General features: G+C 45.1%; 1 protein-coding gene across 4 annotated transcripts in view; it reads right to left on the reverse strand.

Moving 5' to 3' along the window:
- anapc2 (anaphase promoting complex subunit 2) overlaps nucleotides 1-25600 on the reverse strand; it is an 80568-nt gene that overhangs the window by 18655 nt on the left and 36313 nt on the right. For all 4 annotated transcript variants that reach the window (XR_011588032.1, XR_011588031.1, XM_070862964.1 and 1 more), the window contains exons 5-10: nucleotides 21200-21319; nucleotides 18701-18818; nucleotides 10606-10787; nucleotides 7239-7380; nucleotides 3945-4020; nucleotides 2046-2231 (exon numbers count right to left, since the gene is read on the reverse strand). Coding sequence is in view for 2 of the 4 variants with exons in the window: in XM_070862964.1 (XP_070719065.1) it covers nucleotides 2046-2231; nucleotides 3945-4020; nucleotides 7239-7380; nucleotides 10606-10787; nucleotides 18701-18818; nucleotides 21200-21319 (824 nt within the window). In the remaining 2 variants the exon portion in view is untranslated. The remainder of the gene's footprint in view (nucleotides 1-2045; nucleotides 2232-3944; nucleotides 4021-7238; nucleotides 7381-10605; nucleotides 10788-18700; nucleotides 18819-21199; nucleotides 21320-25600) is intronic.

Genomic DNA, 25600 nt, shown 5'->3' on the forward strand with positions numbered 1-25600 from the left:
GCATGATTTCCCTTTCACAAATCCATGCTGACTTGGACCTATCATGTCACCATTTTCTAGATGCACTGCTATGACATCCTTAATAATTGATTCCATCATTTTACCCACTACTGAAGTCAGGCTGACCGGTCTATAATTCCCTGTTTTCTCTCTTCCCTCCTTTTTTAAAAAGTTACATTGGCTACCCTCCACTCCATACGAACTGATCCAGAGTCAATGGAATGTTGGAAAATGACTGTCAATGCATCCGCTATTTCCAAGGCCACCTCCTTAAGTACTCTGGGATGCAGTCCATCAGGCCCTGGGGATTTATCGGCCTTCAATCCCATCAATTTCCCCAGCACCAATACCAGGGGGAACAGGCTTTAAAACAGCCCCAAAGAAACCAATTATAGAAAGTTCTCTAAATGCTAGTCAAAGAGAATCAATACTTTATTTTACATATCTTCCAGGATTTACATTAGACATTTTTTTACTGAAGCGTCAGACAAAGGCAATATTCACAGTAAAGTATTAAAAAACCCAATCACGATCAAAATGCTTGCAGCTTAATTTGTTGATTTCTGAAAGAATGTAAACTCTAACTTTAGAACCTCTCATTATGAAGCCTGCAATATGCAAACAGGACAGGCTTAGGGAACAAGAACAAACGTTGAGCCTCTACCAAAAGCCTTCTTTCAAACATAAGAACATAAGAAATAGGAGCAGGAGTAGGCCATTTGGCTCCTCGAGCCTGCTCCACCTTTCAATAAAATCATGGCTGATCTGACCATGGGCTCAGCTCCACTCCCCTGCCCACTCCCCATAACCCTTTACTCCCTTATCATTCATAAATCTGTCTATCTCCGCCTTAAATATATTCAAAGACCCAGCCTCCACAGCTCTCTGGGGCAGAGAATTCCACAGGTGTTCAACCCTCAGAGAAGAAATTCCTCCTCATCTCAGTTTTAAATGGGCAACTTCTTATTCAGAAACGATTCCCCCATGAGGGGAAACATCCTCTCTGCATCTACTTTGTCGAGCCCCTTCATTATCTTATAGGTTTATAGGCTTATAAGATCACCTCTCATTCTTCTGAACTCCAATGAGTATAGGCCCAACCTACTCAACCTTTCTTCATAAGTTAACCCCTTCATCTCCAGAATCAACCTAGTGAACCTTCTCTGAACAGCCTCCAATGGAAGTAAATCCCTCCTTAAAAAGACCAAAACTGTACGCAGTACTCCAGGTGTGGCCTTACCAATATCCTGTACAGTTGTAGCAGGACTTCTCTGCTTTATACTCTATCCCCCTTGCAATAAAGGCCAACATTTCATTTGCCTTCCTGATTACTTGCTGTACCTGTGTACTAACCTTTTGTGTTTCATGCACAAGGACCCCCAGGTTCCTCTGTACTGCAGCATTTTGTAATTTTTCTCCATAACCTTGTAGATGTCTGCCATGCCTAAAAAAGCCCTCTGTAGGGAATGACCAATTCAAACTAAAGAGTCTGTGTCTCAACTGAGGGAAGGCATTGCAACTGAGAGTGAAAAGATCTAGCTTGTGAGAGAACAAGGTGAAGTACTGTCAGAGGAAGAGGTGTGGTACAAATTAAGCTCAAGAAAACCGCTGCACCCTGTGAGTGTGGTGGCGAACACTGGTTTACATCTGCAATTTCCCACAATTGCTTCCTGTCTTAGTCATGTGAATCAGGCAGGCACCATATGGCAGTGAAGTACTTCTCCACAGGAAACAATTGCTAGGACATCACTCCAGACATTCTTGTGCAACACTAGTGACAGTGCACTCACAATAGCCACGTACAGGGCTTACTCACCACCAACTGTTTAATCCAGGTTATCCTGCGAGGGGTTTTGGTAAAGATTTGCTCACTGTAACACTGATTCTTACCTCCAGAGTGAGCAGTTGTGGGTCAAATGGGCTGAAAGTAGCCTTCTGTTGTGCCGTGAAAAAGAGCTGCATGCACAATCCATGCACTGAACTGAACCTGCATTGGGACTCTGCAGTCACTGAAGAAAGGCATTTCATAAAAACTTACGACTTACTTTTAACTTCTCATACTTCTTGGTATAAGCATCCATTGCTTCCTTCACTTCAGGAGGGAGCTCCAGTTTCTCCTCTTTCAGTGGTGGCCAGAACTCACCAGACAGGATCATTGCATTCAGGTGTAAGGGAGCCTCTTGGTCCTCCTCGTGAATATGGCTGTTTATCCGTCGAGAATCTGCCACATCCTGTAGCACAAAACCCAAAGAGTTAATAAGGTGCCGTGGTTAGGTTACTGGATACTGGACTAGTAATCCAGGTGGCTGGACTAATAATCCAGAGAACACAAATGCAAATCACACCATGGCAGCTTGAAGATTTGAATTTAAAAAAATCTAGGAATAAAAAGCTGGTATTAGTAAAAGTGACCATAAAGCTGTTGGATTGTCATTAAAACCCAACTAGTTCACTTGCGTCCTTTAGGGAAGGAAATCTGCTGTCCTTACCTGGTCTGGGTCTATATGTGACTCCAGTCTCACACCAATGTGGTTAACTCTTAACTTCTCTCTGAAATGGCCCAGCAAGACACTCAAACTGCTGTGAACTCCCTTCCTAATGCATTGTGGGAGCACCTACACCGCACAAACTGCAGCAGTTCAAGGAGAGGGCCCATTACCACCTTCTCAGGGCAACAAGGGTTGGGCAATAAATGCCAGTCTTGCCAGCAACACCCACATCTCGAAAATGAATAAAGAAATAACGACTATTATAAGCACCATGGATAAAGGCCACACACAGGTTGAGTTTGCTGTGCCACACCTGATAATGAGATGAAAAGGTGGCATTCTGGTACAGCACGTTACAGCACCAGGATGCTGCGGTGCTAAATGCAGCCAGCCTCCAGGCTCAATAATGCCATCAGGGAAGTGCCAAGTGAAAGCACTTCACTGTAGGGAAGGGGAGTCAAGTCAACCTGCAAGTATTCACACGCAAGCTCCATCAGTTGGCTACAGAGCCACATCGAGACTTGGAGCAAGTTGCATACCCACTTTCTCAGCCAGGGAATGATACGTGGTACAAGGAAACCTGTGAGAGGGAAAGGGAAATACAAAAAGTTAACAGTGTTTAATTATAGAACTTCAGAAGAATAGACAATGGTTCTCTCTCCCATGTAGGCAGCGCACTCTCTCAGGGCTGCTGGACTACACAGTTGCAAGGCTGTTAAGCTGAGTTTATGAGACTCCATCAGAAGAGCGAGTCATAAACAGCATCACAGCAGCAGTGAGCCCCTCAGGCTGCCCTTTCAAATTGAATAAACTTGTTCTAAAATTAGTGTAACTCTTCACAGAGCCCCACGTTCATCGAATTACACTCAACATATGGTTGCAGAGAGGTGGTTAGCTCCACACGTCTGCAGCTTGAAAGAGCCAAATATACAGCTGGAAGTTGTTTGGTGAGGTATGGCATAAACATAACATAAGAAATAGGAGCAGGACTAGGCCATTTGGCCCCTCGAACTTACTTAATAAGATCATGGCTGATCTGATCATGGACTCAGCTTCATTTCCCTGCCCTCTCCCCAGAACCCTTTATTCCCTTATCGCTCAAAAATCTGTCTATCTCTGCCTTAAATATATTCAATGACCCAGTGTCCACAGCTCTCTGGGGCAGAAAATTCCACAGATTTACAACCCTCTGAGAGAAGACCACGTGATCCCAGAGATCCGTACGAAATCCTCACGATCCTGGGATACGTGGGCCTCTACGCTGGCTTTCGTGTAGAGCCCCAGGAGCACAAGTCACCAAACTGCGGGCCCACCAGGTACTTTCGTAGAAATATTTGCGGTGGCAGGCAATTTCTGGGCCGATATAATCAGAAATACAACCACATTACAAACTGATCTGTGTTTTAGGCAGCTGTTAACAGTAAACTGCTTTAACTCCCAGTCCTTCCCACTGACCTTTAACATGACCTCGCAGAAGTGCATCTGTGCCTCTCCAAAGCGTAACTTCAGCAGCTCCAGGTTTCGGATCTCCCTGCAGTGAAACAGTCACATCACATTGAGCACACATGATTCATCGGGATTATTGATCATGAGCGCAGAAGAGTTGGAGACTCAACCAGTTCCCACAGAAATAAAATGGTCAATGGTTTCAGGAAGAACCTCACAAACACAGTCATTAGCTGCAAAAAGACTTGAAACAGCCAGTGACAATGAAGTAACCCTTAAACATTCTCAGTACAGCGATTTTACATTGAATTTAAACACAGTAAATATTTAGTAGAAGTACATTGTTCCAGTAAAAACAAGCTGTTTCTAACATTACTTTCCCCTAGTGAATACATTTAAGATAAACACAACTGTTCTAGGAATGTGTTTCTGAATTTACCCTGAAATAGGAGCAAGCCTTTTGTTTAGTGGTAGCAATCCCACCTCTGAGTCAGAAGGTGAAGGGTTCGAACCCCACTCCAGACAGTCTCAGTGGAACTTCTGCTCTGAATTCTGGGCTGACATCCCGTGGATACTCACAACCCCTCACCATATGGGTTATGGGAGCCATTGAAGCCCTCCCTCTGTATAGGACTGACCACTCTATGGAGTGGTCAGTCCTATACAGCCATGGAAGGAGCATTCATGTTGTGAGCTGTCAGGCTGTTAATCAGTCTGTGAATGCATCCACTACTTCACACTGTTGATCAAGGGAAGAATGTGAAGGTACGAAAACAACAGCCACTGACATTAAAAAATTAGAACAGCTGGGTTTTCCTCTCTTACAGAAGTGTGGCAGAGGTCAGCTCACTGAATGGACCCTACCAAATTCCCAACTCCTTTTGGAAACTTGCTATTGCTCGATGGGACACCTAGAGTACTGCGTGCAGTTTTGGTCTCCTTATTTAAGGAAGGATATACTTGCATTGGAAGCAGTTCAGAGAAGGTTCACTAGTTGATTCCTGAGATGAAGAAAGGTTAAGCCTATACTCATTGGAGTTTAGAAGAATGAGAGTTCATCTTATTGAAAGGTATAAGATTCTGAGGGGGCTCGACAAGGTAGATGCAGAGAGGATGTTTCCCCTCGTGGGGGAATCTAGAACTAGGGAGCATAATTTCAGAATAAGGAGTCACCCATTTAAAACAGAGATGAGGAGGAATTTCAGAGGATCGTGAATCTTTGGAATTCTCTACCCCAGAGAGCTGTGGAGGCTGGGTCATTGAATATACTTAAGGTGGAGATAGACAGATTTCTGAACGCTCGGGGAGCCAATGGTTATGGGGGACGGGCAGGAAAGTGGAGTTGAGTCCAAGGTCAGATCAGCCATGATCTTATTGAATGGCGGAGCAGGCTTGAGGGGCCAAATGGCCGACTCCTGCTCCTATTTCTTATGTTCTTATGGGACATGTCACTGTAGGATTTACACAACTGCAGCAGCTTAAAGGGGTAGGTATCATCAGGAACATCTTATTGTTGCTGCAGTCAGAATTGCCATGAATAAAATGGCTGAAACTTCACTTACAGGGAGCAGAGCAGCCAGAGTTTCAGAGACTTCCATTGAAGTGGTGCTGATACAAATCTGGATGAGGAGGGCGGTACTGTTTGGGACGATGAGCAGCCAAGGGAACCGCGCAGACACAATGGAGTCCATTGGACAGGTTGAACTCCTGTTCAGCCACACATGCCAGAGAGGAAGGCCCCAGCAGTGTCAGATCCATGACCCCCAGTGCAGCGAGGAGTTTAGTGATCTTACCAAATTAGGAACGAAGATTCAGCTGCACTATTCAGAATCCACTGCACTCAGCAGATTTGCTACTTACTACCACCTTTCCCTCAATGTGCTGCGGGACCTCAAGAGCTCACCATTAATAGCCTGGAGGGTCTGCGGGGTGGCTTAGAACCATAAATTCTCTTCACTCACAGCAAGACATGTATGCAGCACACTGAAGGCCTCACGTGGTATATCGCAGCTTGTTTCATGCACCTGTCATCACCCCCACTCAAGTTTGGCTTCTGATACCTGGGTGTGACTGCATCTCACGCCAACAAGGGGCACTCTCATTTTTTCAAGAAGAATATTTATAACAAGACAGCGATTGGCCACCTCCCACCCAAACTCAGGGCTATTGCCTCCTCGAGATGGAAACAGTGGAGCTCCTGGAGAGGCAGACAGCAGAGTATGTTGGAGTTTGGAAAATCGGAGGGCAGGCACTAGCTGCAGGTTCATCATCACATTCTGCTTCTCTGGAATGGGACTTGAACCCACAACCTTCTGAATCAGCAGCGAGAGTGCTACCCACTGAGCCCAGAGGTACACACAATTGGTGGCATAGCAGGAATGCAATCACAAAATGCTGCTTTCAGGACAGCAGCACACACGTGCCCTCCTGCCAGCTCTTTCAGGGGCCTGCATTTGTGGCAGGAAAGATGTCAGGAACATGATGCCTATGCAGCAGCACAAGGGACGGGGGGATCTGATGTAACAGAATTCCAAAATACCATCCAAAATTGAGCAGTGAACCAGAGGACAACTTTGTCTTCTATCTCCTGCAAACAGGTTTCTATTGTGTCGCTTTTAAAGTCTACTGCATGATACAAAGGAGTTAGATGTAGCCCATAGTCCTGGATACATTTTGCTTCCTCCGGGATCCTGTACACCTACAGGCAACTGAGAAATCTGAAACAGATCAGCCTCTTTCCCTGCTCCAGATCTTGTGACTGTGGGTAATGAAACTTGCTTAGTAAAGAAAGCCAACTCAGTTATAACTGAGATTTCAGTCCAGTCCTTACCTGATGTAATGACTGCAGTCTTTATCTGCCTATTTCTGTAACCTCCTCCAGCCCTACAACCCGCCGAGATCTCTGCCCTCTGGCCTCTTGCACATTCCCAATCTTCTTGTTCCACCATTGCTGCCTCGGCCCTAAGCTCTGGAATTCACTCCTTAAACCTCTATCCTCACTTAAGACGCTCCTTAAAAACGACCTCTTTGAGCAAGCTTTTGGTCACCTGTTCTGATATCTCATGTGATTCGGTGTCAAATTTTGTTTGATAACACTCCTGTGAAGCTCTTTGGGATGTTTTACAACATTAAAGGTAGCATATAAATGCAAGTTGTTTAAAAATTCAACAGTTAGTGCAACCTCCTTTGAGCCACAATATCTGAATCTGAAATCTCACAGAACCACGAACATCACCCACAGGCAGGTCAATTATGGTTAAACATTTGTAATCCAACCATGCAACACTACAAGCATCTTGGTACCTGCAGGTGATGTAGCTGAAATGATGGAGTATTCGGTCTGCCAGGAGTGTACGATATTCATTGATAAACAGCTCTTTGCTGCCGTAAATGCTGACCAGCAAGGTGATTATGTCAGAAGATCTGCGCTTAGAACCAGATTTACCTGAAATCAAGTTAAGGAGAAACAAAGGAGATTAAAGAATGATGGACAATGAAGAGTAAGCCCTACCCAGGCTACAGTGTGAAATAAGACATTCAAAATGCAGAGGTAACAACTGGATAATATATAGATTCCTCTCAATATAGATTTATATAGAGTTATAAGCTGGATCAAATCCTTTCCCTTCCTGCTAAATTTATACATCGCGATGTCCAAAATCCGGAGTTCCGAAATCCGGAATCCGCACGCTGAGCTGATCTGTGGCGGGGTCGTTCAGAAACCGGAAAATGTTCCGAAATCCGCTTTGGGCTGCTCAACCTTCCCTGGCCTCGGCTCGATCTCTCCCAGCCTCCGGCCCAACCCCACCCCACCGGCCTCCGATCCGACCTCCCCCCGAACTCCGACGGCCCGACCGACCCCACCCAACCTCGGCCCGACCGACCTCCTAAGGCCCGACCACCACCACCACCACCGCCCCCCCCCCCCCCCTCAAGACCTCAGCCCAACCTTCGGCAGCCCGACTGCTCCCCCCCCCACCCCGACTCCGACTGACCCCCCACCCCTCCCTCAGCCCAGGCAAAGATGTTACGAAATTCGGAAATACCCGGAATCCCGAACGGTCTCGAGGTTTCCGGATTTCGGACGTCATACCTGTAATACTAAGATATTATAAGGAAATGCTAATTTTGAAGAGTCAGCATGTTAAACTTTTCCTATTGAAAATCAGTGGTTTAAACCAGTTTTACTGAATAATTTTCTCCCCGTCCCTTCTCCAGTTTCATCTGGATACACTGTAGTTAGTGTAATTAGGGTACAGGTTGAACCTCCCTTATCCGGAACCCTCGGGATCTGGCCTGTTCTGGATAAGGGATTTTTCCGGACGAGGGGTAATCACGTTAAATTGGATGGTACAGGTGCTGAGCAATGGGATAGCGGGGCTGGCTGGCTTGGGGCTGGGAGTGCGACAGAGAGATCATGGGGAGGAGGGGCGGTGGTTTGCGGGGTCAGGCCAGCGATTGTGGAAGTCGGCAGCGTGGAAGGACTTCAATTTGTTCATGTCGGAGTCCTGAGCATGTGCCACCTGGTGGCCGGGAATGATTCTGGATGAGGGGTGGTTCCGGATAAGGGAGTTCTGGATAAGGGAGGTTCAACATGTACTCGACTAGCAAGCTGGAGTTCGGATCCCAGCATGGCAAGCTGTCAGACTGAGTTCAATAAACATGTAATGTGCGGGCTGGAACCAGAAAAACCAATCGAATTGTAGTAAAAGCCAACCCTGGTCTGGCCTAAACACAACTCCAGTCTGTTTACAGTTGGGTGGAATATCAAATAAACCTTTGATAAATGTTGCCTCAGGTGCCAATCCTGCACCATCCAGCGTCGCATTTTACATTATAGCATGGATTGTGGTTACTCCAGGAGAGTATCAACAACAGACTCACGCTCAAATAGTCCACCGACAATTGTAGAAAGACTTGCATCCATCTATACAGCACGTTTCACGGCCTCAGGACTTCCCAAAGCGCTGTACAACCAATGAAGTACTTTTTGAAGTGTGGTCATTGTTGTAATGTAGGAAAATGGAACAGTACCCCAGCCTCAAGAAATGGCAAAAATGGGGGGAAAAGTTCTGCTTCTTTTTTATAAAACGGGCTGGTTTACAGAATTACATCAGCTTTTCTTCACTAAAGTAAATCCTTGACAATATAAATGTATTAGGAACCTTCTAAATTCCTACAATATATATTTTTTAAACCCTTATATATAATATCTGTAATGGCACAAGAGAGGGATGATATGTGAGCCACAGAATTTTGAGAACTCTGTATCTGCTATGGGATACAGCTTTCACAAACTGCATAAAATGGCAAAATGACCAAGGCAAGGTGGCAAGAGGCAGGGAAATGGTTCAGTTGGGGAGAGGCTGGAGCTAAGAGTTAGAATCTGTAAGCTGGAAAGTAATCCCTGTTACTGTTTTGTTCATCTCTGCACTTAAAGACACAACTGCCTTAGATGAATAAACCTCACTTGTTTTGAACTTTAAGGTCTAGTCTATGTGGCTGAAATTCACTTTATTACGCCGTCCGTTGCCTAGCGTCGACGACTAAGTGGCGTCCATGCCTGAGCAGAAATTCGGTAGGCTCTTTGGCAGAGGCGCCAAGAGCTAACGCTGCACCAGCCTACTCCACCCGCGTGGTGATATCATCCAGCATGCAACGCTTCTTTGACGTCTCTCTCACGATATTTCATATGAACATCGGCCTTACCAGCAGGCGTTCTTACAGCCTGGAGAAAGTTATGAGTACAAAGCGGCTCTCTGGTGAAATTATCAAGAAAGCAAGGTAAGTTTTTTTCTTTATTTCTTCATTTTTTTCTTTTGTTGTAACAGTGGGGAAGTTTGTGCGTGGGTCTGAGAAGTTTGAGGTTTTCTTTCTTTCTTCTCTTTTCTTCCCGTTTTTCAGCTAGCATGGCGGCAGCCTCCCGTTGGGAAATTCAGTCGGCCTCCTGAGCTCCCACCCGAGGATGAGTGTACAACGCCACATTTTAACGCTGCTCTCTCATCTTTGGGCGTAAAAACTGAATTTTGCAGTTTGAGGCTGTACTTAATGCCTGGCGGTAAAATCAACACTCAGGTGGTGACACCGCCTCAAAATCGACAATACCAAATTTCAACCCGTGTGTCCAACTGACCAATGGGTCCTGGGCCTGCTTCAGCTTGTTACAAATCTAAAAGTTAATAGCCCACACTCAAATTCCTGATCCCAGTCACATTTTGCTGTGGGGAGGAGAAATCCAAAGGAGAATTGTCCCGGGGTCACTGCTGTGTGCCTTCTAGGGGCCAGCTACTGAGATCTCTATCAAAAAAAGAGGGAATTCTCATATTCCCACAGAAATATTTGTCAAATACTTGTTTGATATTGCTCCCTCCCTTAAAAACACTGTTCATTCATGTAATAAGTGAATCTCACCCATGTTGAGCTGATCAGTATCACTGGATTAAACTGGTCACTTGATAAGAAAACAGCAATAAGCTTCCCAATACTTTAAGATACAAATTTGTTTGTTTTTAAATAACGGGTCCATTTGTTGTCATCATATAAGTACGTGCTGTTAGCTCTGGGACTTGGCCCATTCACTTGTCCAGCTGTGACCTTTAGCCCCTCTAAAGTCTTGTTCCAAGATTCACACATCATTACTCTTCTTGCTTCTTGGGAGTTTAAGGATTACCTGGATCTGCATCAACAGGGTCAGGAAGCCAATCCTCTGGATCAGACATGTCATCATCACTATCGTGCCCGTGCTCCAGAGTGATTGGATCTGCTTTGGACAGCTCATTCGCCAGATCACTGGATCCCTCTGAATCATCAGTCAAACCTGCTACTATCTGTCTCACAGTGTCATCCCGCGTCCTGTGGGTTAACAATTAAAAAAAATTGAAAAACTGGACTTTTAAAACTTAAAAATTAAATGTACTTTTGAAAGGACACAATATATAATAGTGAAAACTACATCTAGTTTACCATATAATGTAGGTCTACCTACAGTAACCGTTTTCAAAAGTAAAGCAGTTGTTCCTTAAATTATGTTTAGCTCGAAGATCCATAGATTTTCATTGTTACCTTGTTCTCATCTGACCCAACACAAGGACCTTCAATACACCAATAAACACCAGTAAACCAGTCTAGCTGCCTTACCAGCTCTTATTATAGCTCAACAATTTAAGAGCTAGTATTACCTTTGTTGCTCTTTGAATCCTCATCATCTCAATCTCTTGTAGATATGGCAATTAAACTGGATACAGGACTCCAAATGTAGTCTTTCCAATATTTAAGTCCTTGAACTTTAATTTCTCCAGCTCACACTGCCTCTGATTAAATGTTGCCTGTACAATTCAGTCAAACATATACAATAACCACAAGCACTTCCAGACCCCTTTAATATATAGCCCAGACCTGCTATTAGTTGTCAGAGGGATAAAGTTCTCTACCAACAGAATCCTTCACTTCAATTTAATTTTAATTAACCACCTTTAATTAACCACCTTTTAATTAACCATCCTTTAATTCAAGATCTTGAATATCCTACTCCCTGCACCCACCCAATGCTCTCTCTCTCCCGCCCCCCACCCCCCAGCATTCTGCAGGATCTCAAGTCTATTCAATATTTCCAGTCTGCTCGTGTTGTTTATCCAACACATCTCCAAAACTTTTCTCTTCACAAACCCCCAATAATTTGCATCTCATTTCCACCCCTCACTGATGTAACATATTTAGCTATAAACCCATCAAATTTCCCCCTTCCCTATTTTTCTTATACAACTCCTTTATATGACCTGGAACTCAAAGCTGTAACACCATCCCTTGAGATAATGAAGCACACTGCTGAGTTATAGCCGTTTAAATTCTTTGGTTTCAAGCTGTCGATAACTCTGTGATTATTTTGCACACTTTTAACGATTCTAACAACTTTTGACTATATTATCAAAAACGCAACTCAGTATTAAATAATCAAAACACTCCAGACTTGATGAGTTCAGCAGATTAATGTAAATAACCTAAAAAAAATGACTGAAAATTTTTGACTATTCTAAAAAAAAATTGGGGGGGGGGGGGGGGGGGGGCGGGAGCCCTACTTTTCAAAACTGAAAGGTAAGTTTTCAAAGGCCATACAGTGAACTGGAACATCAACGTGCAACAGCACAGATTGCTAGATGTGGTTCAACGTTCTTTACATTCCTGAGATCCAAGTTTCTGCAACATCACTATGGGGAACACCAGACAGAAGCAAGACTTCAGAGAACGTACAGTCAGTGAGCCCTGCTTTCCAATCCTAATCTGACTCTCTTCCCAAGTCGATATCCAGCCTGGTTCCTTCACAAATCCTGATTAATGTTGTTAATCCATTTCATTTGTTTGCTCCCATCCTATACTGTTCATTATTTCTTGATAACGTGCCCTTCTCTCACACTGCCGCTAGTTTTTTCTGTTAAATTATGTTATCCATCTTATAAAAGGACTCCCTGAGCTACTGCTCTGCATTGTTAACATGAAAATGAAGCCCACTGTCAAGCAAAGCATCATAAAATTACTTCCCCTGACATTAAAACTGTACTGACTCACATTTCCACCTCCATTCATTGTAACGAACACCAATCAATCTATAATATATTGAAGAATTGTGTATACAGATACTTCCTGTAAGTGTCACACTTTTCCAATCACACTTTGTCGATAACCCCATTGTTATCAAACAGCAACTCAATGTGAGCAATGCCAACAAAGATTTGCTCGCATAAATATTTCACAGAATATAACATAAGAACATAAGAAATAGGAGAAGTAGGCCATATGGCCCCTCGAGCCTGCTCTGCCATTTAATATGATCGTGGCTGATCCGATCATGAACTCAGGTCCACTTCCCTGCCCGCTCTCCATAACCCTTCAATCCTTTATCGGTTAAGAAGCTGTCTATCTCTGACTTAAATTTATTCAATGTCCCAGCTACCACAGCTCTCTGAGGCAGCAAATTCCACAGATTTACAACCCTCAGAGAAGAAATTCCTCCTCATCTCAGTTTTAAATGGGCGGCCCCTTATTCTAAGTTATTATACCCCCTAGTTCTAGTCTCTCCAACCAGTGGAAACATCCTCTCTGCATCCACCTTGTCAAGACCCCTTATAATCTTATACATTTCGATACGATCACCTCTCATTCTTCTGAATTCCATTGAGTAGAGGTCCAACCTACTCAACCTTTCCTCATAAGTCAACCCTCTCATCTCCGGAATCAACCTTGTGAACCTTCTCTGAACTGCCTCCAAAGCAAGTATATCCTTGCATAAATATGGAAACCAAACCTGTATGCAGTATTCCAGGTGTGGCCTCACCAATACTCTGTATAACTGTAGCAAGACTTCCCTGCTTTTATAATCCATCCCCTTTGCAATAAAGGCCAAGATTCCATTGGCCTTCCGGATCACTTGCTGTACCTGCATACTAACTTTTTGTGTTTCATGCACAAGTACCCCCAGGTCCCACTGTACTGCAGCACTTTGCAATCTCTCTCCATTTAAATAATAACTTGTTCTTTGTTTTTTTTCTGCCAACGTGCATGACCTCACACTTTCCAACATTATACTCCATCTGCCAAAGTTTTTCCCACTCACTTAGCCTAAATATATCATTTTGCAAGTTTTTTGTGTCCTCTTCACACATTGCTTTTCCTCCCATCTTTATATCATCAGCAAACTTGGCTACGTTACACTCGGTCTTTTCTTCTAAGTCGTTAATATAGATTGTAAATAGTTGGGGTCCCAGCACTGATCCCAGCGGCACCACACTAGTTACTGATTGACAATGCGAGAATGAACCATTTATCCTGACTCTCTGTTTTCTGTTAGTTAGCCAATCCTCTATCCATGCTAATATATTACCCCCAACCCCGTGAACTTTTATCTTGTGCAGTGACCTTTTATGTGGTATCTTGTCAAATGCCTTCTGGAAGTCCAAATACACTACATCCACTGGTTCCCCTTTATCCACCCTGTTTGTTACATCCTCAAACAATTATAGCAAATTTGTCAAACATGACTTCTCCTTCATAAATCCATGCCGACTCTGCCTGACCGAATTATGTTTTTCCAAATGTCCTGCTAATTTCTTTAAGAATGGACTCCAACATTTTCCAAACCACAGATGTTAGGCTAACTGCTCTATATTTTCCTGCTTTTTGTCTGTCTCCTTTTTTAAATAGAATGTAATAGTACAGCACAGGAGGCCATTTGGCCCAATGAGTCTGCTCCGGCTCTTTTGAAGAGCAATCATAGAAACATAGAAAATAGGTGCAGGAGTAGGCCATTCGGCCCTTCAAGCCTGCACCACCATTCAATAAGATCATGGCTTATCATTCACCTCCGTACCCCTTTCCTGCTTTCTCTCCATACCCCTTAATCCGTTTAGCCATAAGGGCCATATCTAACTCCCTCTTGAATATATCCAACGAATTGGCATCAACAACTCTCTGCGGTAGAGAATTCCACAGGTTGACAACTCTCTGAGTGAAGAAGTTTCTCCTCATCTCAGTCCTAAGTAGCTTACCCCTTATCCTTAGACTGTGGACTTCCCCAACATCAGGAACATTCTTCCTGCATCTAACCTATCCAGTCCTGTCAGAATTTTATATGTTTCTATGAGATCCCCCCTCATCCTTCTCAAGGCCAGTGAATACAGGCCCAATCGATCCAGTCTCTCCTCATATGTCAGTCCAGCCATTCCAGGAATCAGTCTGGTGAACCTTCGCTGCACTCCCTCAATAGCAAGAACGTCCTTCCTCAGATTAGGAGACCAAAACTGAACACAATGTTCCAGGTGAGGCCTCACCAAGGCCCTGTACAACTGCAGTAAGACCTCCCTGCTCCTATACTCAAAACCCTTAGCTATGAAGGCCAACATGCCATTTGCCTTCTTCACCGCCTGCTGTACCTGCATGCCAACTTTCAATGACTGATGTACCATGACACCCAGGTCTCATTGCACCTCCCCTTTTCCTAATCTGCCGCCATTCAGATAATATTCTGCCTTCGTGTTTTTGCCACCAAAGTGGATAACCTCACATTTATCCACATTATACTGCGTCTGCCATGCAGTTGCCCACTCTCCTAACCTGTCCAAGTCACCCTGCAGCCTCTTAGCGTCCTCTTCACAGCTCACACCGCCACCCAGTTTAGTGTCATGTGCAAACTTGGAGATATTACACTCAATTCATTCATCCAAATCATTAATGTATATTGTAAATAGCTGGGGTCCCAGCACTGAGCCCTGCGGCACCCCACTAGTCACTGCCTGCCATTCTGAAAAGGACCCGTTTATCCCGACTCTCTGCCAACCAGTTCTCTATCCACGTCAGTACATTACCCCCAATACCATGTGCTTCAATTTTGCACACCAATCTCTAGTGTGGGACCTTGTCAAAACCCTTTTTAAAGTCCAAATACACCACAACCACTAGTTCTCACTTGTCCACTCTACTAGTTACATCCTCAAAAAATTCCAGAAGATTTATCAAGCATGATTTCCCTTTCATAAATCCATGTTAACTTGAACCAATCCTGTCACTGCTTTCCAAATGTGCTGTTATTTCATCTTTAATAATTGATTTCAACATTTTCCCCACTACTCATGTCAGGTTAACCGGTCTATAATTACCCGTTTTCTCTCTCTCTCCTTTCTTAAAAAGTGCTGTTATATTAGCTACCCTCCAGTCCATAGGAACTAATTCAGAGTCGATAGACTGTTGGAAAATGCTCACCAATGCATCCACTATTTCTAAGGTCACTTATTTAAGTAGTCTGAGATGCAGACTATCAGGCCCCGGGGATTTATCGGTTTTCAATCCCATCAATTTCCCTAACAATATTTCCCGCCTAATAAGGATATCCTTCAGTTCCTCCCTCTCACTAGACCCTCGGTCCCCTAGTACTTCCGGAAGGTTATTTGTGTCTTCCTTCGTGAAGACAGAACCAAAGTATTTGTTTAATTGGTCTGCCATTTCTTTGTTCCCCATTATAAATTCACCTGAATCTGACTGCAAGGGATCTACGTTTGTCTTCACTAATCTTTTTCTCTTCACATATCTATAGAAGCTTTTGCAGTCAGTTTTTATGTTCCCGGCAAGCTTCCTCTCATACTCTATTTTCCCCCTCTTAATTAAACCCTTAGTCCTCCTCTGCTGAATTCTAAATTTCTCCCAGTCCTCAGGTTTGCTGCTTTTTCTGGCCAATTGATATGCCTCTTCCTTGGATTTAACACGATCCTTAATTTCCCTTGTTAGCCACAGTTGAGCCACCTTCCCCGTTTTATTTTTACTTCAGACAGGGATGTACAATTGTTGAAGTTCATCCATGTGATCTTTAAATGTTTGCCATTGCCTATCCACCGTCAACCCTCTATGTATCATTTGCCAGTCTATTCTAGCCAATTCACGTCTCAAACCATCGAAGTTACCTTTCCTTAAGTTCAGGACCCTAGTCTCTGAATTAACTGTCACTTTCCATCTTAATAAAGAATTCTACCATATTATGGTCACTCTTCCCCAAGGGGCCTCGCACAACAAGTATGCTAATTAGTCCTTTCTCATTACACATCACCCAGTCTCGGATGGCCAGCCCTCTCTAGTTGGTTCCTCGACATATTGGTCCAGAAAACCATCCCTAATACACTCCAGGAAATCCTCCTCCATCGTATTGCTACCAGTTTGGTTAGCCCAACCTCTCTACTACTGTTTGGTGGTCTGTACACAACCCTCACTAGCGTTTTCTGCCCTTTGGTATTCCACATCATCCAAGCTAATGTCCTTCCTTAATATTGCATTAATTTCCTCTTTAATCAGCAACGCTACCCCACCTCCTTTTCCTTTCTGTCTATCCTTCCTGAATGTTGAATATCCCTGGATGTTGAGTTCCCAGCCTTGGTCACCCTGAAACCATGTCTCCGTATGCCAATTATATCATATTCATTAACTGCTGCCTGTGCAGTTAATTCATCCACCTTATCACGAATACTCCTCGCATTGAGGCACAGAGCCTTCAGGCTTGTCTTTTTAACACACTTTGCCCTTTTAGAATTTTGCTGCAATGTGGCCCTTTTTGATTTTTGCCTTGGGTTTCTCTGCCCTCCACTTTTACTTTTTTTCTTTCTATCTTTTGCTTCTGCCCCTATTTTACTTCCCTCTGTCTCCCTGCATAGATTCCCATCCCCTTGCCATATTAGTTTAACCCCTCCCCAACAGCACTAGCAAACACTCCTCCTAGGACATTGGTTCCAATCCTGTCCAGGTGCAGACCGTCCGGTTCATACTGGTCTCGCCTCCCCCAGAACCGGTTCCAATGTCCCAGGAATTTGAATCCCTCTCTTCTGCACCACTCCTAAAGCCACGTATTCATCTGAGCTATCCTGCGATTCCTACTCTGACTAGCACTGGTAGCAATCCTGAGATTACTACCTTTGAGGTCCTACTTTTTAATTTAACTCCTAGCTCCCTAAATTCAGCTTGTAGGACCTCATCCCATTTTGTACCTATATCGTTGGTACCTATATGCACCACGATAACTGGCTGTTCACCCTCCCCCTTCAAAGTGTCCTGCACCTGCTCCGAGACATCCTTGACCCTTGTACCAGGGAGGAAACATACCATCCTGGAGTCTAGATTGCGGCTGCAGAAACGTCTATCTATTCCCCTTACAATAGAATCCCCTACCACTATAGCTCTCCCACTCTTTTTCCTGCCCTCCTATGCAGCAACGCCACCCACAATGCCATGAACTTGGCTGCTGCTGCTCCCACTCCCCCGCTCTTTCCCCATATTCCTGCAATTTTTTTCTCCAAGTATTTATCCAATTTCCTTTTGAAGGCTACTATTGAATCTCCTTCCACCACCCTATCAAACAGTGCATTCCAAATCCTTATAGTTCGCTGTGTAAAAAAAGTTTTTCCTCATGTTGCCTCTGGTTCTTTCGCCAATCACCTTAAATCTGAGCCCTCTCGTTATCGACCCTTAAGCCATTGGAAACAGTTTCTCTTTATTTACTTTATTTTAAACCCGTCATGATTTTAAACACCTCTATCAATCCCATCTTAGCCTTCTCTGCTCCAATCTATCCATGTAACTAATCCCTCATCTCTGGAACCATTCTAGTAAATCTCTTTTGTACCCTCTCCAAAGCCTTCACATCCCTCTTAAAGTGCAGTATCCCGAATTGGACACAATACTCCAGCTGAGCCCGAAATAGTGTTCTATACAGGTTTAGCATAACTGCCTGGCTTTTGTACTTTCTGCCTCTATTTATAAAGCCCAGGATCCTATATACTTTATTTACTGCTTTGATAACTTGTCCTGCCACCTTTAAAGATTTGTGCACAAACACCCCCAGGTCTCTCTCTTTTTGCACCTCTTTTAAAATTGTACCATTTAGCTTGTATTGCCTCGCCTCATTCTTCTTACCACAATGTATCACCTCACACTTCTCTGCGATGAATTTCATCTGCCATGTGTCCGCCCATTCCACTAGCCTGTCTATGTCCTCTTGAAGTCTATAACTATCTTTCTCAGTGTTTACTGCACTTCCAAGTTTTGTGTCATCTACAGATTCAAAGTTGTGCTCTGTACCTCCAAGTCCAAGTCATTTTCTCATCGACAGTGCCAAGCTGTATAAACTAAGCACTGACAGTCAGAAAACTGCATAACCCACCTTGCCCTTAAACACAGTAAACCATCGCTCCTTGGTGTTTACTTTACTCATCGTCCATTCTGGAGATGCAACACTGTACCTTAGATACTTGCGGACTGGTTCACACACCACTTCCAAAATAACCATGGATGGGTCTAACTCACGAAGGGCCTTGATTGCAGATATATACAGCGTTATAACATCAGCAGTGTTCACTCCTAAAACAAGGAAATGTTACCCCATTAACTGTTGAAAACCAGTTTTGAAGCACGTTGTCCAAATATGTTTGACCAAAGAGCACCAAGTTAAGAGATAAAGCAAAATGTTGAAGCTGTGGTAGAAATTTAGTTTGGAAATTGTGCCGATATTTGAGTTCTCGTGAAACGGTTATCCTTATTCTTTGAGTTTGTGTCATTTTTCTGTGGGGGCAAGATGTTACCCTGATGGCCCAGTAAGCAAAGGCACCACAAGGTGAGCTACTAAAACATATAGAGCAGACATTCCCAGATTCGATTCCCTCCTGCCTGCACTGAGTTGGTTAATCTCAACCAGAACAGCAGTTGGGCCAGGGAGAGGAAACAGATCAGCCATGGTTGCCTTCCTGATCTCTAGCTGGTGACCCTTGTTGGAATGTGTGTGTGTGGACCTTACAGGACTCCAGTTGTGATGTCCTCAGTCAAACAGTCTGCCTAGGTTCACAGGAGGAATATTCACTTAGCTGAGATACTGCCAGACTTCCAGCGTCTGTGGAACTGTTAGACAGCATGAGTTGCAACAGAGGTGAAAATTGAAAGAAAAGAAATGATTCAACAACCTAAAATACTCACAGTAAGCAGTTCTCAAAATGATGTCGCAGCCTGGCAGCAGTTCGCCCACATTCCCCCTTAGCAACATGTGGAATTTCACACAATATACTTAACACTACGAAGCAAGCAAATTATTTTTATATACACGTGTCTCAAGGTAATCACCATAGTGATCAATTTATAGAAATATAGTGATGTATTGCAATGTTATTTAATTTTACACGACCTGACCAAAGATTATCCTCTGTAGTTAAGATGGCACAATAGCAAGAGTGTGTAACTGACAGTGTTACCAGGCAAGTTAAAACAGACAACCTCTAATCTGATATTAAATGTTGAGTAAAATTCTGGCCCCTTCTTACACTCAAGTCACCTTAATCTCTTGTTCTGCACCAATTCAGAATTATTTTCTGTTCTGCATGACAAGGAGTCTACCTAGTGATAAAGTTGGTGCAGGCAGATTCTCCAGATTCAATTCCCAGTCTGTACTGTTGTTTCATTTCACCTGCGACACCTGTAAGGGGTACTCCAATTGTCTGCAGCAGTCCTGGTGAGGGAAGAGAAAATTTGCAGGACTCCACTCCTGAGTAGAACCCCAATAATTACTGCTGGAAACATGCGTGTTGGGATCCAGGAAGGATAGGATTGTGCACAGCTATGAAGCTGCCCTGCCCTCGCATCTCCTATGGTTACAAGCTTTGCACCTTATCTTCGATACTCTGTACGTTTATGAGGTCCAAGCATTTAGGAATCTAACCCAATATCTAACTATACAATAGTGTGACCCAGCCTGCAACAGTACGATTCCCTTGTGATTTGAACTGGATATTCGTGCCCCTATGTATACCTCTCCAATCTTTATGAAGACAGGCTGAGAAAATACTTGGTAAGGCAAGGCTAGATACAAATACTCTAGCTTTATTTCAGACAGCAGGTGAACACACATAGCAACAGTTATGAGCAGACTCATTTAATCAGTAGAATGGATTACATAATGATATAAAATAATGAACATGCTATGCTTCCCCACATCAGTAAGTCATCATGCTTGACTTCAAAATAATTTTAACTATCATGCAACATTCTAACCATCTGAATCTAGCAAAAGCGTGCCCTAGCAGCTTTCTCTTTAAAAACCTGATGGCCAGAGGCTTTTTCTGTCTTCATGTTCACAACCTGAGCAGGGGGGCCAGACATCCCCTATCAAGCGGCTAACACATTAGGGGAGGTTTTCATTAATTACTGAGGCAGACTGAGCGGAGAAACAACCTCAATGTCTAGCTCCTTAGCATTATAACCGCCTTTTGTCTCAGTACTTTTCTTGTTAGGTTTGTGTGGATATAGTTTGCTTTAAAACCCAACACTTAAAGGTAACTCTTTTCCGAATTCTTTCTATGGAAACTTCCTCAACTCTGCAAAAATGTTCGTGAATCACCCCATTTCTGAAACTCTGAGTGTTGAAATGTCCTTACAAAGTACCATATGAAGTTGTGACAGACCACACATCCGGCTCCTTACCTGTCACCTGAGTGCTGGAGCAGAGCACACGACCAGCCTTGAGATTCAGGCTCCAAAAAATATTCAGCAGCTCAGATAAAACAAGGAATTTCTGCTGCTTTTTGTTGTGGGTACTGGATGGACATTGAGACCAAGAAATATCTGCTTTTTCAAAGTCACCAGCTGAACAATAGAAGGTACATTACTCCCAAACACTGCTCATTTTACGTTGCATATTTTAGAAAGAATGCAGCTGTCAGTGGAAGCTGGAGAGAGACAGGTAATCGTGCACAAACCTGGGTGGAGAAGTCTGGTTTCCAAGGCCGTTTTTAGTGATGAAAGCAATTGTTGCCTCTGATTGGTCCTTTCAAGACAAACTTTCAGGTCCTGCAACGCTGCCTTGGATTCTGGGAAGTCTGCAGTTCAAAACAACACAAGGATCAGCAACTTCCACGGGAAACAATGGTTTCTGAGCTCAATTAATTAGAATACATTTAATGTGCATTTTAATCAAACACAACACGGAGAGAAAATGGGCAGCACTGGAACCAAATTACACCAAGCTGTCTGCTTTTATACAGGAATGTAGACTGTAGGACATAATGGAGCCGAAATTACGCCGCACTGGGTTTGGGGCGCATAATTTGAATTAAATGAAAAGTTAGCATCGACCGAGATGGGCAGGAGGAAGTTTGTAAATTCAGCACTTTATTTCGCAAATCAGAGAGCTGCGTTGTTGGAGTGCTAAATGGCCTCTATGTGGCGCTGGAGGGGCGGTGGTGGAAATGTGCAGCCAATTTCAGGTGGGTCTCATTCAGTCATAACAAATCACCTGGTCATTGGGCTTCTTAAAGGGGATGCCTTGCAGGTTTGTTCTGCTGATTCTCTTGTTCTTCACAGTTGAGTAGCTGCTTAATGAGGGCCATCATGGCAGCTGGGAGAGGTAGCACAAGGGCCAAGGGTTTCTCACACGCCAAATTGGAGACACTGGTGGGGCAGTGGAGAACAGGAGGTGCATCCTTTTTCCTCCAACTGGGAGGTCTCAGAGCTATCTGGCCAGAGGTGCCTGCCAAGGTGTTGGACACCTCCGTCCTTGACAGCACACCCACACAGTGTCGCAAGACGTTCTGCGACCTCACTCGTCTGGTCAAAGTGAGTACATGTTCCCCCAACTCTTACCTATGAACCTGTGAGCCTCTGTCTGTTCCCACAACTCTTACAAGGCAGCCTCTGTGCAGACTCAGCAAACCAGCATTTAACTCAGGATGTGTGCCTACACAGTTATTGCCTCATTTGATGCTTTGCTTAGAATCACAGCTACTTACGCTGCCCATGCATTTCTTTCACATACATAACTGCACTGTTATCACCAAGCTTCCTTTCTTTTGCTGGCCAAGATGGCACAAAGCAGGCTGCAGCAGCAGCAAACAGGAGGGGGGGAAGCCGGAACTGCGCCAGATCACAGACCTGGAGGAGTACTTCGTCTTATGGGCCCGCAGGTGGCCATCCCCATGGCTGTGGGGACCGCCGAGCCTGCTGGGGCCAACATTGATAAGTGAAAGCTTTCCTCTCATCCCACCTTCCATTTAAAGCACAAGGCCTTATCATTTAGCCGCTCCACATTCTGATCACTTTTCTTCCTGTATGCCTGCCCCCCTTCCCTCACTTTAACGCGACTCGTGCTATTTGTTTTCAGACAATTCTCCATTCACGGCCCAGCCTGTGTCTGAGCCCACCCCAATCCAGTCTGCAGGGAGAAGAAATGGGGGAGGAGTAGGAGGATGATGATGATCAAAGAACCGTGTCATTGCTTCTCACACTCGCACGCACCAGCTCAGATACTGGGAGTACACAGTCGTTGCAGTTGAGCTTATGCGAGGTGCCTGCACTGGGGCCTTGCGGGCTGCAGCTGGGTCCAGGGATAAGGCAAGCTCAGGAGTCAGCTCCCCGGAGGGCAAGTTCGCGGACAAGTTCTGCTCCACAGGACTCAGATTAGGATATCGTTGGGGAGGCGTTTAAAGAAAGGGTGATGGCCTCGCTCTCCGACATGCTAAGGGCAATGGCAAGGGAGCCCAAGAGCCTGTCGCAAGTGGTAATGAACGTGGAGGAGTCCGCTTCCCACATCGAAGACAGCTCTGTGCACATCATTGCCAGTGTGCGGACAATGGTGGACTTCCAGACGGACCTTGCGGATTCAGATCTCATGAGGCGTCTGATGGGCGATGTGGCAGCTTCTATTGGGGCACAGGCAGGAGCTACGTCTTGCTGCTGCAGTAGAGTAAATGGTTACTCGCATAGATGCTCAGACTGCTCTCGGGAGTCTCAGCATGATGCCACACAAGCCCCGATTGCTGCCATCGCCGCTTTGTCCATCACGGTCCACCGGGGATCACACAGTGCCGCAGAAGAACCTGCTGTCCTCTCTCAGAATGACAGCATTTCTGATCCCACCACTGCCACTCTGTCATTGCAACTATCCATGGCTGTCACCCAGCCTGTGGTGGTGCAGTCTGCAGCCGGGCCTTCCAAGCCCAGAGCTGGTCATGGGCATCCTTGAAGGCCATCTGTAGTTTCTGGCCTGGAAACACAGCAGCTTTCCACCAGCCATGCTACAGCCACAGGGGAGACAGTAGTAGTAGAGTAGCTTTACATAAAAGGGGATATAAGGAGATGCACAAGGGTGAATGATATATGTTATGGTGATGTTGTACATTTTACACATAAATGTTGATTCTCATCTTTACTGTTTGGTGTTGTATCTCATTTCATTTTTGGGCATGTGGTATGAAAGGAGGGCTCATTGACGTGTTTATGGGGAGGCACAAAGAAATCAGTAAGTGGCGAGGACCTTATTGGAACCGAGATCTTATGAGACGGTCTCGGACCTCCCATGCAGTATCAGGACGCTGGTGCCGGCTGTGCCTCCTCCTGCAACTCATCATTCTCTTTCTGCTGCTCCTCCTCCCGAGGTGCAACAGCTTTGTCTTTGGGCAATGGCTGTGCCCTCATGATTGCCAAGTTGTGAAGCATGCAGCAGATGACGATGAATAGGGACACCCGGTCAGGTGAGTACTGCAGGACTCCTCCTGAGCGATCAAGACAGTGGAACTGTTGCTTCAGCACTCCGCTGGTCTGCTCAATGATGCTCCTAGTGGCGGCATGACTGTCATTGTAAGAGTGCTGGGCAGGAGTGCTGGGGTTGCGGAGGACAGTCATGAGCCAGGTGCATAGCGGGTAGCCCTTGTCAAGCCGGGAACTGCATTAGGTGGCTGGAACAGAGCTGGCACACTGGTCTGGCACAGGATGACGGCATCGCGGTCGCTGCCAGGATAGCTGATATTAACGGCCATTATTGAGTGTGTGTGGTCGGATACCAACTTCACATTGAGTGAGTGGTATCCTTTCAGTTTCAAAAGATCTCAGGATTGCGGTGCGGAGCCCGCAAGATGACGTGTGGGCAGTCTATGGCACCCTGTACCATGAGGAATCGTGCCATCCTGACAAAGCCAGTTGACCGCTCCAGCTGCTTCTGTCTGGTCCAGACATAGGGAATAAGATGTATTCCATCCTTGTGTAGAGAGCATCTTTGACATCATGAAAGGGCAGCAAACTAGGAGATGTTTGAGATGTATACTGTGGCTCTCTGGAAAGATCCATTGGCATAGAAATTGAGGGCGATGGTGACCTTCACTGCCACTGAGAGAGCCTTTGTTTGAGGCTCAAGGTCTGGCTGTAGCAGCTGGCACAGCTCTATCACCACATCTTTTGTAAATCGCAGCCTTCGGACATACTCAGTGAAGTGAATGAGAGAAAAGAGTTGGCAAAACACCCTGGGTGCGTACGGGCTTCTGTTGGCACGTCTGTGTAATCGTCTTCTTCTGCTCACATCCTCATGGACCTCCTGATGGTGATCCTGCTGTTGCTGTCCCTCTGCATCCTCCTGATGCTGTGCCTCTGCCTGCTCTCTTGTTCCCTTTGCCTCTCCCTGTCCATTTCCATGTGCCTGTCCCTCTCCCTATTCCTCTCCCTCATCCTCGGTGCATGGGCCTCTCCATGGGTCTCTGCCAGTAGGAGCCTTTCTCTTTCCCCCTCCCGATGCCTCTGCCTGGCTAAATCACAGCGCCGTTCTCTTCTACGAACTATTCTCCGATAGTGAAGTTGGAGGAGGCAGTCCACTGCCAACGCTGAGCCCATGAATGCTATTGTCTCCGAATGGACCTGACTAAAGCAGGGGAAGTGATGGAAACCAAAGTAAACTGAGAGCCAGCAACCAATGATGGCGGTGGCACACGCAAAAAACAAACTAACTGCAGCCTGGGAAAAAATCTGGCCGACCAAAAAATATCTCGAACCTTTATCTCCAGCCTTTATATATCGCTGGAGCTGCAGCCTGACGACTTAAAATTGACAGCAAAAACTATCGTTCGCATTGGCAAGCGTTCGGGTAGAGGGGCGCAGGGCAATTTAACCTTCCTAGGCGGTGACGAGGTGATGCGCATGGTGATGACCTCATCATTGCCATGCTCAGAGGAGCGGCGCAAGCGATGCCGGAACGGGGCACAACGCCGCATCACCATCGGCGAAGAGGTGGGCAATTCCACGCGGGTCGATGTGACCGTTGCGTCGATGCGCTAACTCATTACCACTCTGTTAGCGCCGGGCGGAGGTGCTAACTGGCACTGCACAAAGGGGCAATT

This window comes from Pristiophorus japonicus, chromosome 20, assembly GCF_044704955.1.
Source record: "Pristiophorus japonicus isolate sPriJap1 chromosome 20, sPriJap1.hap1, whole genome shotgun sequence".
Taxonomy (NCBI): Eukaryota; Metazoa; Chordata; class Chondrichthyes; family Pristiophoridae; genus Pristiophorus; species Pristiophorus japonicus.